The sequence below is a fragment of the Adiantum capillus-veneris genome, chromosome 12 (assembly GCF_014529385.1).
Source record: "Adiantum capillus-veneris isolate H3 chromosome 12, ASM1452938v2, whole genome shotgun sequence".
Taxonomy (NCBI): domain Eukaryota; kingdom Viridiplantae; phylum Streptophyta; class Polypodiopsida; order Polypodiales; family Pteridaceae; genus Adiantum; species Adiantum capillus-veneris.
In genome coordinates, this window is record NC_140942.1 from 144,533,569 (window position 1) to 144,546,982 (window position 13,414).

Below are 13,414 nucleotides of genomic sequence, written 5' to 3' on the forward strand. Positions count from 1 at the left end.
ATGTATTATTTCCCTTAACTCTCCCATTTAAACATCATTCAATTCTGACAAACAGTCTGACAAACACTCTGAACATTCACAGAATTCTGCCATTGCTACAAACTTCAGTACAGACTCGTGACATACTCTGAAAAGACTTGCTGCTTCCATTTCGCATTCGGAATACTACATTGATGAGAATATAGAAAGAGAAAGAAGACAACAGTGTTGACAAAACATTCTGCACTTTCTTGATACTGTAGGAATCCGCCATTACATCTTCTTTATCATCGTAATGGAAAAACTGCCTATTGCCGAACACACCCTAACATAAATAAACATCCCTACCCTTAAGATCCCAAAAGACACACCCCATATTAAGGTTCATTACATATTCACTTTTAAAGTCAAAATCCTACTCCACCGAGGTGTAGCCTTAACACTTGGCACAGTCCGGTGGCTTGAGCCATAGGCTGACCTCGGACCCATGATCCCTTGATCCATGTTCAGCCACTTTGATTTTCTGCATCCAGCCCCTACTTCTGCTCCAATTCAACAATTGCATCCTCTACCACAGGTAACTGTACTGCCAGCGGTTCTGCATCCACCTCAACCACAAGAAGTGAACCTTCTGCAACTGTCTCCATGCTACTCTCATGTAGTTCCTCCACATTTGCAGCTTGTGCTCCCTTTTGAATACTAGTCTGCTGCTCCATCAGCTGCTTGCGGATTGATTCCAATTGCATTTCCAATTCATCATTCCGCTCACGTAGCGCGGCATTCTCCTCACGGACCTTATGCTCTCCAACGGCTTCAAACCACGACTTGTACCTATCAATCGGCTTCGCCATGTGTTCTTGAAAAAGCCCCGTTGCTTGGTGCCACAATTCCTTGGTGTAATCAAACACCTCTTTCTTCAAAACATCCACATCTGCATCAGAGATCAACACACCTGTGACACCCTGGCCATCCAAAGTGGCCCTCTCCAGATCCACCAATGGAGTTAACCTATTTATCAAGAAATTGTTATCTGCAATAAGATGTGCAATCTTATCCTCCACTTCATGAAACTGCTTCTCTGTGGCCTCCTTAAGTCCATCTGCCCATATCTGAAACTCTTGTGTAGTTCCTGCCATCTTAGAAATCCGATTACGCATATCCGCACGACCCAAGCTAACTCCTCCTGTAATAATGTCTTCTCCTTCAATACTTCATCCACCCGGCTCTGCAAGTTGACCGACTTCACACTCCAAGCCATCAATGTGTTCCCCCTCAGCCTTTTGCATCTGGAGGGTGAGGATCATAGCCTCCTGATTGCAGATAAACCAATTCAAACTTGACAAACTCTGAACAGCACCTTGAACTGAGAACACCCCATCCAACTTAACACTTGTAGGTTTAGCAAAAGGGGTTGTTTTAATGGCATGTGTCACCGGGGTCTGTTCCCCTGAACCCTCGCAAACCTTCCGCGAAAACAGAGTTATGGTATGGCTCTTGGTGTCGAGGTTTTGCAATCCTGTCCTAGAAGAGAAAAAGTGACCTTCCTTGATGACTGCACCTTTTTATCTGTGCCAGCTGCTGACTTACTTCCTTGGCCCAATGCAGATTTAAGCTTGTCCCCACTAGGCATAACCCAATCCAACTTCCGACACTTTGCATCACCCAAGCTATGCACATCTGGACTCTTAACTAAGCTCGGTGGTGTGGGTGTGAGAGGTACCTACAGCACAGAGGAGAAAATTGCCTGCAAGTAAGGAGCTACCTTGGAAACAGACAGTGACCTCCTTTTATCCCTTGGCTCTGAAAGCTGCAGCCTATCAAAAATGAAGGATGCCCAACCCACCTTCTGCCCTCGTTCTGCATGATGAATTGGAGCAAACGCCTCTTTGGACATATAGGCAGTTTTTGCCAACAAACAAACCCTATCCAAATACCAAAATAAGTGAGTACTGCGGAGTTTGCCACAATTCCACACCATATAATAAGCCCTACTGCCTTCTGGTGGCTGCCCAAATTCGGACCTCATCACCGCATCTGTCACTTTATTTGCCTTGTGCAAAGGATTGTGAGCAACCTTGAAAACCTCTGCCACCAACTTTGGGGAAACATCCTTTCCCTCCATGATATAGCCAGCATTTTTCCTAAGGTGGCAAAGCTGCGACTCTGCAAACTCATTCTTCTCCCAAAGAGCCCATGGTAAGCATGCATACTCATAAAGGCCAACCCGGCGTAGCCATACCTCTGTATCACGATCATGAACGTCGAATATCTCATCAACCTCCATCTCCTCCACAACATCGTCGCCACCGGATTCTGCCCCCTCAATTTCCTCCACGCTCTGATTACTTTCTCTACGGGGGCGTAACAGCTCCTCCATGGACATCTTCATTGATCGGGTTTGCGTCATCTCCTCCTCACCTAGCGCCTACTGTTTAGGTGCAGCAGATTTTTTGAAGCTTTCAAAAGACATGGCGTAGAAGGTGATAGGAAACGCATGTACAGTAGGAAAGCTTCTTTTGACGATGAACGCGGGATACTTGCATGAAAAATGAGTGGGGCCTTTCACCTCAAATCGGGCATTGACCACCCCATGATGGTCCTTATTCTGAAAGTGTGTGTTAATACCCTGCACACGTGTGTTGATTGGATCACTCACTTCAAGGGAATCTCTCTTAAAAACATTCCGTGTCATAAATTGGTGACTTCCTTGATGACATAACCCCTGGACAATGCCACCCAATCCAATTCCGCTACAGATTTTCTCCAATACCACACTTTTGTCAAAACAAAATCCGACCACATTCTGCAACATGTACCCACTGCTGGACATTGTATGGCGGTAAGTGCTCCCCAAAGAGTCCGCCTTGAAATCCAACACTGGTTGTACCCATTTCACTCCAATTTCCTCAGCCTTGTTTATCATCCATCTTGGAATCTCGGGAAACTTGCCATAAAATTTCTTCATCCTAAAGCTATTAACCAGTTTCACAATAGGTGTACCAAAAACATCCCTCAATCTGAATGTTCCTTGGCCTAATACTTCTACAGTTTGATAAGGCCCAAGGTACCTTAACTTTAGTTTTCCTGGGTGTGGTCCCAACTTGGAATTGTACAACATCACCCAATCACCCTTCTGAAAAATTTTGAACTTAATCTACCTTGCCATCCAAGCTTGTCGTCTCTTTTGTCCAATATCCGCTGCATATGCACTATGAATCCGATCCTCATCCAACTTCAACAACTCCCTCTGTCTATGCAACACAGAATCCCCACTACTCAGCCTATGTTGAACTACCAATCTCAGACTTGGAATCACATACTCCATGGGAACAACAGTCTCAATCCCATAAACCAATTTGAAAGGTGTTATCCATGTGGCAACCTTATATGCTGTACGAAACGACCATGAAGCTGAATCCAATTTGTCATCCCAATCCTTTCTATTTTCTGAGACAATCTTTTTTAGAATTCTCACTAGCACCTTGTTTGTACTCTCAGCTTGACCATTTGCTTGCGTATGATATGGAGTTGACTTCTTGTGAAAAATCATATGTGTAGCTGTCAACTCGGCAATTACTAAATTCAAAAAAAGCACACCCTGATCTGACACTATCTCAATGGGACATCCAAATCTCGTCATAATGTTTGTATACAAAAATCTAGCAACACTTGCTGCTTTATTATCCCTTAAAGATACTGCTTCCACCCATTTGGTAGCATAGTCTGTTGCAACCAAAATGTATTTTGCTCCTGTTCTGTTAGCTTTCGATGATATTGGCCCAACAAAATCTAATCCCCACTTTTGAAATGGTTCAAGTGGTAAAACTGGGTGATCATGCATCCTATCCATTGAAGTAGGTTGTCCAATATTTTGAAATTGCAAACATCCCCTTGCAAAGTGATGTGCATCGTTGAGCAACAATGGCCACCACAAGCCAGCCTGCATGATCTTTCTCCCTGTTATTTCTCCAGAAAAATGTCCTCCTGTTGTTCCATAATGGGCTTCCTCTAAAACAGCTTTCTGCTCCTCATCAGGCACACATCTCCTGATGATCTGATCTGCTCCCTTTCTATACAATGCTCCAACAATAATCAGAAATGGCCTACTCCTCAATGCAAACTTCTTCCTTTGATCTGATGACATATTAGAAGGCAACACTCCATCTATCAAAAACTGCAACATTTGGTCATACCAATTGTCAAAATGATGCCCCTGTACAGAAAACAAATCCGCATCTAGCAATTGATCTGACACTCCTGGTGTCTCCTCAAAATACTCCAATCTACTAAGATAATCCGCCACTACATGCTGATTCCCTGATGTCTGCAACACTGTATAATAAAACTCTTACAACAAAAGCATCCATTTGGCAAGTCTACCCTCCAGATGTGGCTTCTTAACTAAGAAGATAAGTGCTTGATGGTCCACATGGAAAACCACTTTATTCCCCAACAAGTAATGTCGAAATTTCTCCAAGGCAAACTGCATCCCTAAAGCCTCACACTCCATAACAGTATAGTTCTTCTTAGCCGGTGTCAACATCCGACTTGCATAATATACTGGTCTGAACCATCTGCGGATCTTCTCCTGCATCAGCACCGCTCCTACTGCAATATCCGATGCATCCACAAACACATGGAAAGGCAACTGCCAATCTGGAGGTTGAATAATAGGTGATACTACTAACATCTTTTTCAAACACTGAAAAACCTTTTTCTGAGCATCTCCCCATATAAAATCAACATCCTTCTTTCTCAAATGAGTCAAAGGTGCACTGACATTTGCCAAATACCTCAAATTTTGATCCTCAAATTTCGATTATGCCACTTAATCTATCCCATGAACCTGGAAATCTCCTTCACATTAACAGGTTCTACTGCCTTCTGAATTGCACTGATCTTGTCTGAATCTATGGAAATACCTTCTTTAGAAATGATATCCCTAACAATTTCCCTCTTAAATGGATTCAAAGACATCCAAAACAATCGGCATCTTTCCAAACATTTCCTCAAATATTCCAAATGATTCATCTTCTCACCAAATACCAAAAATCATCCATAAAAATCCTCATGAACTTTGTCAAATAAGGTTCAAATGTTTTAAATGCCGCTTTGGAGTAAGAAGGGGGTCCATTCTTCAATCCAAAACTCATCACTGTGTATACAAAAGCTCCCCACTCAGTAATAAACGATGTCTTAGCTACATCCTCATTTGCCATCCGAATCTGATTATACCCTGAAAATCCATCAAGAATATTGTACATCTCATGTCCTGCTACATCATCCAAGATTGAATCCACAAATGTCAATGGGAATGGATCTGCAATGGTTGCTACATTCAACTTCCCGTAATCCACACAAACATGGATCTTCCCTGACTTCTTGGGAACCACCACTATAGGTGACAACCATTCTACTTGATCAATTGGAACTATAAATCCCACTTGGAGAAGCTTGTCCAACTCCTCTTTAACCTGCTTAGCATAATTGGGGTTCATTCTATATCTCTGTTGAATCACTGGAACTGCATCCTCCCTCAAATTGATTTTGTGCTTATACACAGCAGGATCCATTCCCTTCAAATCAGAATAATCTCAAGCAAAACATCAATAAACTCTATCAATAGCTGCTTCAATTCTTCCTTAAATGCATCATCCAAATGAACACTTATTTTGACAACTTTAGGACTCCCTTGAGATCCCAAATCAAAATCCTGCAATTCATCCTCTTTGACTCTGGAAACCTTCTCCATCAATTTATCATAAAGAAACTCTGCTCTGAGGATTGCCTCCTTTGGTGCAATATCCCCTTCTAAATTATCTTGATCCTTTTCTGCACTACTGTGACCAATTTGTGACTTCTTGCTTGACTTCAGATCTCCATTTGCTGCTTCTAGCTATTAGTTGACTTCTTCAACTCTCCCTAATTCACATACTTCTCAACAATCTTCACAACATCCACTTCAAACACTAGAACCACTGTAGGGTTAGCCTCTATAAAACATGCTCCCTCATCATCTTCAACCTCCTCAGCTAAATTTATAGTCTGAGCCAACATTGGTTTCATCGATGTCAACAACTGCTTCTTGGAACTCATCGGAATCCTTATTGACTTTTTACCCTTCTTCAAAATGACCTCATTCTTTTCCCAATCCTATTTAAGCTTTGCTAACTTAAACCATGGTCTACCCAACAACATAGAATAAGCATTACCAGCATCTTGCATCTTCAGCACCACAAAATTTGTAGTAGAAGACAATCCATGCACTTTAAAAGTTTGACATTTCAACATTCCAAAAGGCTGCACTCTCCGCTGGTCCGCCATCCGCACTTGATATGGTGCAGGCTTCAACTTCACATTTGTCATCTTTTGAAATTCAGTTTTCGACAGAATATTCACCCCGAATCCACCATCCAACATAACTTCTGGAAACACACGGCCATCAAACTCGAGTTGCACAGTTGGTATAGTGAAATCCACATCATCTGGATTAATTTGATAACTCTCAATTGATTTCTCCAATGCATTTAAATTCATGGGGACTTTTGCAGAATAAAACCTATCTCGAAAAATTGGTACCAACGAAAGCAACTGATCCAATGTAAAGTGCATAGGAGTATTTAGCAGTTCTTCAAATAATGCTGCTAACGGTAATTCAGAATTGACCACTTTCTGCATCTGCTTTTGCAACTTTTAAAAAAATGTCTCATTAGGACCCAACTTCTTAACTTCCTCAACTGCTTCATCTCTTACATCTCTTTGCTCCTCCCAATCCAGGGGTGGTTTAAGACGTGCTTTTCAGCGTGTTACTGCCAAACTATCCAAATCTTCCCACATATCATTTGAAGGACTACATTCGAAAGGACAATCTACCGAAACCGTATTCGCTTCATGATCCCGAAAAACCTCAACACCAACTAAATTGCTCTGAGCCTCTTCCTTTGTTGCTGCCTGTTGTTCGGGTGGTGCAGGCAACTGTGGTACCTGCGCATTCCCTATTTGCGGATTCCACCCTTGTGGGTTCCAATTTTGTGGTTGTTTCCACCCCTGTGGCTGCTACCAATTTTGCTGTTGATTCCAATTTCCTCCCATGGCCTAAAATTCTGATATCCTCCAAACCTGGGTCGAAATCCTTGATTGAAATTTTCCCAAAATGGTTGATTCCGATTAAAAGGTGGTCTCCACCCCGAGAATGGCTGCTGATTTCTCTGCCATCCCATATTATTAAATACCTTCTGTTGTCCACCTGTATCCGGAAAGACTCCACTTGCTTGTGCCAAATTTTGCTGAATCTTCTGTTGAATCCTCTCTGGGATTGGTCCTCAAAAATTTGGATTATACCAACAATTAGGTGTAACATGACCATCTTTTCCACACGTCACAATGAAGATTCCTGGTAGATGACTCCGGCTTGACACCCAATTCTTTCAATTTCTTCTCTACCATCATTTCCACTGTACTACTCTTAGACTTCCCTTTGGCCTTCTTCTTACCCTTCTTCTTATGCTTCCTCTTCTTGTCCTCCTTCTCTGAATCAGAATCTGAGTCTGAACTCTCACCGGAGTCTGAATTGCTACCAGAATCTAAATCTGAATCTGTATTTGTATTCGTATCCGAATCTGAATCGGAATCTGACTCATCCTCACTACTGTCATCTAGTGATCTCTTCTTATTTTTACCCTTTTTCTCCTTCTTTTTGGACTTCTTTTTAGAGGAACCTGGGTTAACAACTCCAAACCTCTTCTCTGCCCTTGTGGCAGTTGTTTGCTACCGAATTATCCAATCCTGCTCCAGCATCAACACCTGCAACTGCATTCCGCAATTCTTTCCGCAACCCATTCATATAATATCCGGCTAACATTTAATCCGTAGGCCTCTCTGCATAGGTAAGCCTATTCAGGTACTGATTAAACCTCTGAGTATAATCCTCAACAAACATTTTCTTCTGCTTAATGCCTTTCACTTTATTAAGCACATCATTTGGTGTCTTCACCTTTCGGAATCTGTTCAGAAATGCATTTCTCAATGCATCATAATCGACAAAATGTCCCACATTGAAATTACTCAACCATTGCATGGCTTTCCCCTCCAATGTCGCTTGGAATTGTCACATTTTGGCTGTTACATCATATACTCCGTCAAATCCTCTGGCCTGCCATCTTGTCTCAAATTCAGCTACGTGGCAATCAGGGTCCTGTTTGGATTTCCCTGAGAAGGTCCCGAACTTGATGCGTAAAGCTGCTCTAGCCGCTGCCGCCATATTCCTTTGCGGATTTGGAGATAACTGCCCTGCTGAGGAGGATAATGATGATCCCGGTATTACTGGTTTTCGTGGAATATTTTTGTCAATGCCCAGATGGGTCATATTCTAATCTTCTCCTTGTCAGAAACAATTGCTGCAACACTTCACCTCCAACATATCCTGGATCTAATGGCCTATTCTTCTCAGCCTCATTGAAAATTCCCCCATATTGCTCAATGACCTCTAAATCCTCCGTACTCGGCTGTGATGCTTCCTCCCAATTGTCAACTTGGACACCTCTGTCTTCACGATTCTCCTGTCCAGCTTCACGCTGTTCCTCATGTTGCAGCAACTCCCGCTGCCTCGCAGCCAACCTTATCAAATAAGAATGTGATGGCTGTGGTAAATTATCCAGAACTGATTACCCAATGGCACTTGACCTCTTCAAACCAAACTGTCATAATAACTGTCGATGCCTTTTCAATTCCACTTCATCCTGGCACTCCACCTTCTCACAAAAGAGAGTAACTTCGTCCATGAACACACGTCACCAAGACCGTGATCGCCAGTGTATTATTGCCTTTAACTCTCCCATTTAAACATCATTCAATTCTGACAAACACTCTGAATATTCACAGAATTCCGCCATTGCTACAAACTTCAGTACAAAGTCGTAGACATACTCTGAAAAGACTTGCTGCTTCCATTTCACATTCGGAATACTGCATTGATGAGAATACAGAAAGAGAAAGAAGACAACAGTGTTGACAAAACATTCTGCACTTTCTTGATATAGCAGGAATCCGCCATTACATCTTTTTTATCATCGTAATGGAAAAACTGCCTATTGTTGAACACACCATGACATAAATAAACATCCCTATTCTTAAGATCCCAAAAGACACACCCCATATTAAAGTTCATTACATAGTCACTTTTAAAGTCAAAATCCTACTCCACCGAGGTGTAGCCTTAACAGGAGAGTAAGGGGATAGCTTCACGGAAGTGACAACCATGTTGCTTGAACATAAAACTCCCATCGTTTTCATGGAGATATCCATGGATAGAAAATGATGCAAAGAAAACAAATGGAATTCATTCAAAACGGGATTAACTCTAAACTTACGTCGAGATAAAATCTTTACTCTCAAGGGACTCATTGTTTTCTTAAGGTTTTGTTTGAGTAGACATTAAAAGGGACTCATTGTTTTTTTAAGGTTCTATTTGAATAGACATTTTAAAAAACTAGGAAATTATAGCTCAATGAACTTAATCTAAATTGCAATTAGAATTAAAACTTTACCGAGAAGATTTGATGTAGATAGTCCTAGCATAATATAGAAATTTTATGTGTAAAATTTGTCTTGAATGATTTAAAAAGGGTCGGCACAAGTGTTTAAATGTGGGATGCAACGGGGGATGTTTCTTTCTGACTAGGACTCATAACCGTTGTGCTATATTTTGAGTTCCAATTCATTCAATAACCCTAAAATTAGGATTGAATAGGAGTGAGTTTCGACAGAGTAAGAGGACCCGCGGATGCGTCTAGAAATCGGCTTAGTCCGGGTAGGCCTGATACCAAGGAAAAAAGGAAGAAGGAAAATGGATCCAAGAAGGAATTGGATAAGGGAGAAAGATGTGATTTAATTAAGGAACTATTCTAATTGTTTGCTAAGAACTTAAATGGGTTATCCCACAATTGTACTCATCACACGAACCATTAGCTCTGCTTCTGATAATATTTATCTAAAAGAAACTTAAGGTAGATCAATTTTGTAAGCCTTTCCCAAACAAGATAAATAAAAATAAGAATTGAAAATTGTGTAAAAGCATCGCCTGCACACGTGACGAAAGAGACAGGATACTCAAATCTTGGGACGAGGATAGGAATATGCATAGAGAAGTACATGTGAGTGTTTGAGAGATAACTACATAAATTTAATAATACTATAAAAAAAAGTAAAATATTTTTATCTTTTTTTATGTGGAAATGATATAATAAATGCATACTTACAAGGTTATACTTGAAATGTATTCTTGGTTTGATATGATTAGGATATTGTTTTCTAGACTAACTCAGAAAGGTGTATTTATCAATGTTTCAGTGTGACAGAGTGAGTTCCAGAGGGTTAACTTGTTGGCCGAAAAGTTGAACCTAATTTTATGTTGTCCATTAAGTCAAGTCAAGGAACGGAAAAAGGGATTCCAAACTACGGAGTGGAGATCAAACTTGGGAATGAGGACTCGTGTAGTTGGTAAATACACTCATCTTAGAGGAATGCACTGACAACTATGCTCGGTCATAACCGGAAGAAAAACTCAATGACCTTGAACCAAGGGTGAATTAGAGAACTCTCACCAGTGGACTATGAAAAATTGAGTTCAAATTTAGTATGATGACTTTGATTGGAAAGTTGAACCAATAAGGAAAGATGTTTTGGAATTAAACGTTCCATATGAGAAAAAGTGAATGTTATCACCCCCTTGAGTTGGCATCAAAGCGCAGGATGGGTCGCCTCCTCTCTTGGTGTCGATATCAAACAGAAGGGATGTTGGAAATTGTGGTGTATCCATTCGGACATGGTGCAATCGGCAGCCGCTAACATGACCCTCACTCCGTGTGTGTGTGTGTGTGTGTGTGTGTGTGTGTGTGTGTGTGTGTGTGTGTGTGAGAGAGAGAGAGAGAGAGAGAGAGAGAGAGAGAGAGAGTAAGAAGAGGAAATTGGAATAACCTTTCTATCACCCAATTGTGGTAGATTGATAACCCAATTCCCTCCTAAATAACAATTCTTAAGTTCCGCAAATAGATCTTTGAAGTCTCTTGGGATTGTTTCTACCATGCTGAAAATCTCTCTCTTTCTCTTTCTCTCTCTCTCTCTCTCTCTCTCTCTCTCTCTCTCTCTCTCTCTCTCTGGCTTTGCAGCAGATGAGAGAATCTTCCATTGTTTTGTGGATTGTTAGGAACTTCTCTTCTTCTTCTTTGTTTTTGCTCTCCCTCGAGTAGTAAGCCTTGAGATCAAGACTCGTCGCATAGATCGTCGAGGCATCTTAGGATAGTTTATACCATAAGGAGGGGACGGTGAATGTGCACTATGTAAGCTAGAGAAAAAAAACAAAACTTTAGAATAATTTTTATTTTGCCCTTCTGGTAGATTCATTACCCTCTTAATGAGTAGAACTTAAGTTCAAGACTTGTTTTGTGGTCTTCTTGGATTTTTCATAAAAGCTTGTAAATCCTTTTGGCATTTGGGAGTGGCCTTCCCTCCACTACATGGAAATTTGTGGCCATGGCGGTGCGTTGCTTCCCTTTGAGAGACGGTGTCTTTGGTGGCAACAAGATTATGCCGTGTGGCAAGAAAGGAGATACTGTTGGGGGCATCGCTCCCCGAGTAGCCTGCTTTCTTCAACTTTGATGGACCATGTATTGTGCAACAACAATGATTCACCCCTCCTCCACGAGTATGTACTTGTTCAATCTGCTTCTAAGGGGGCATGGTGTGTCTTGGTGGCAGCTTACATGCCATGGTATGTTTCCCATGCTTGTGATATTGGGTGGCTTCCTCTAAAGCCAGACGAGTATTGTGTGCTTTAGTTGCTTTTGTTACCCTAATGGTCTACCGTTGATGTTTGGACACCCTTGGCACTCATTGTGGAAGGGCTTTAATGCAAGATAAGACGTCAAAAATTTTTATTCTTCTTCTTTGATAGTTGTTCCTATAGCATCAAAAATTTCTCTTCCCATGGGTATGTGTGAGAGTAAGAAAAGGCAAACCTTTCTATCATCCCAGGCATGTAGATTTGCTTATCTCATTTCCTCTTGAGTAATAGGGATTGAGTTAAGGGTGGATAAATCTTTAAGGTTTTCTGAATTGTTTCTAAAGTATTTCCTCTCTCTCTCTCTCTCTCTCTCTCTCTCTCTCTCTCTCTCTCTCACACACACACACACACACACACACACACACACACACACGCGCGCGCGCGCGCGCGCACGCACACACTTTTTTTTTGTAGATCTTGTTGATGGAATTTACAAGTGGGAAACCTCAAAGCGAGGAAAACCCACGAAGAATAAGAGATACAAAAACCGGAGCACCATGAGGCTCCGACGGCTAGAAACAATCAAAGTAGATCCTATAGGCATCAAGAGTGATGTCCGCATCATAAGTGAACTACAACATTTGACCGAGCGACAATTTGAAATAGGGAATCCGGTCAACATCAATGTCTACAAACATTAATGATTTTTGGTGGTGCCAAATGGCCCACAAAACCCAAAATCTGATCCAATTAAAAAATACTGTAAACTGAGACTGCAGAGACTGGAGCACACCGAAAAGCCAAAACCGTGTATGAAAAGTGTTGGAAGAAAAATACAACCGAAGAGCAGTTGACACTTGCCGAATGAAGGTTCTGGAGCAACGACAATCCCACAAAATGTGTGGCAGGGTCTCCTCAGCTTCATAGCATATGAGACAACAAGAAGTAGAATGCTAGACAATGTTCGTCTCTCTCTCTCTGTCTCTCTCTCTCTCTCTCTCTCTCTCTCACACACACACACACACACACACACTTTTTTGTAAATCTGATTTGATTAATTTACAACTGGGAAACCTCAAAACGAGGAAAACCCTCCAAAAAGGTCAGATACAAAGAGAAGAACACAATTGTATTCTGTAATATAAAATCGATGGAAGCAAACATAAAAGAGTTGCAAGATTTCCAAGGATATGTCCCCAGTGTCAAAGAAGGCAAAATGTAACGATTGCCTCAACGAAATCTGGAACGAAGGAAAAGGATCTGCCTCGTGTCGGTGAAACATACAGAGATTACGACGGTGCCACAGGGACCACATCGACCAAAATCTGACCCAAGCGAAGAAGATGGCAAAACCTTGGAGGGAAGTCAGAAGATTCCCAAAAAGGCAGAAACGTTTGTGGAAAACCGCCGAGGGAAACGGAAGATGCATACAAGCAGAAACGCATCTACGGAATGTCCTGGTGCAGTGACAATCCTAAAGTAGATGTCAGACATTCTCATCAACAGCAGAGCAGCTGACACAACGAGAGGAGCTAACGCGACGCACCGCAAGGAGAGTTCCTACTGGAAGGACTCCCAACAAACAACACCAAAGAAACAAACGCTCCTTAAGAGGCAAGACACTTCCAAATCACAGTGAGAGCCTGTCTTCACCAT

General features: G+C 41.6%; 2 protein-coding genes and 1 pseudogene across 2 annotated transcripts; all 3 read right to left on the bottom strand.

The window, feature by feature from the left end:
• Nucleotides 1-485: 485 nt before the first annotated feature.
• On the bottom strand, nt 486-830 carry LOC147446632 (uncharacterized; annotated as a pseudogene).
• A 360-nt stretch (nt 831-1,190) lies between these two features.
• LOC147446633 (uncharacterized) lies at nt 1,191-1,609 on the bottom strand. The gene is made up of 2 exons (XM_086526266.1): nt 1,567-1,609; nt 1,191-1,495 (listed from the first exon to the last, which is right to left on the bottom strand). Exons 1-2 carry the CDS (start codon nt 1,607-1,609, stop codon nt 1,191-1,193), a joined length of 348 nt encoding a protein of 115 aa, XP_086382392.1.
• A 795-nt stretch (nt 1,610-2,404) lies between these two features.
• Nucleotides 2,405-2,902, bottom strand: LOC147446634 (uncharacterized). Its single transcript, XM_086524733.1, has one exon. The coding sequence runs from the start codon at nt 2,900-2,902 to the stop codon at nt 2,405-2,407; it is 498 nt and encodes a 165-aa protein (XP_086380859.1).
• Nucleotides 2,903-13,414: the final 10,512 nt, after the last annotated feature.

Excerpts from the sequence above, each read along its gene's own strand:
- LOC147446634 (XM_086524733.1), bottom strand. The coding sequence starts at position 2,902 with ATGATAAACAAGGCTGAGGAAATTGGAGTGAAATGGGTACAACCAGTG.
- LOC147446633 (XM_086526266.1), bottom strand. The coding sequence starts at position 1,609 with ATGCCTAGTGGGGACAAGCTTAAATCTGCATTGGGCCAAGGAA. Across the intron at positions 1,496-1,566 it reads ATCTGCATTGGGCCAAGGAA|GATTGCAAAACCTCGACACC; the intron begins GTAAGTCAGCAG and ends CTTCTAGGACAG.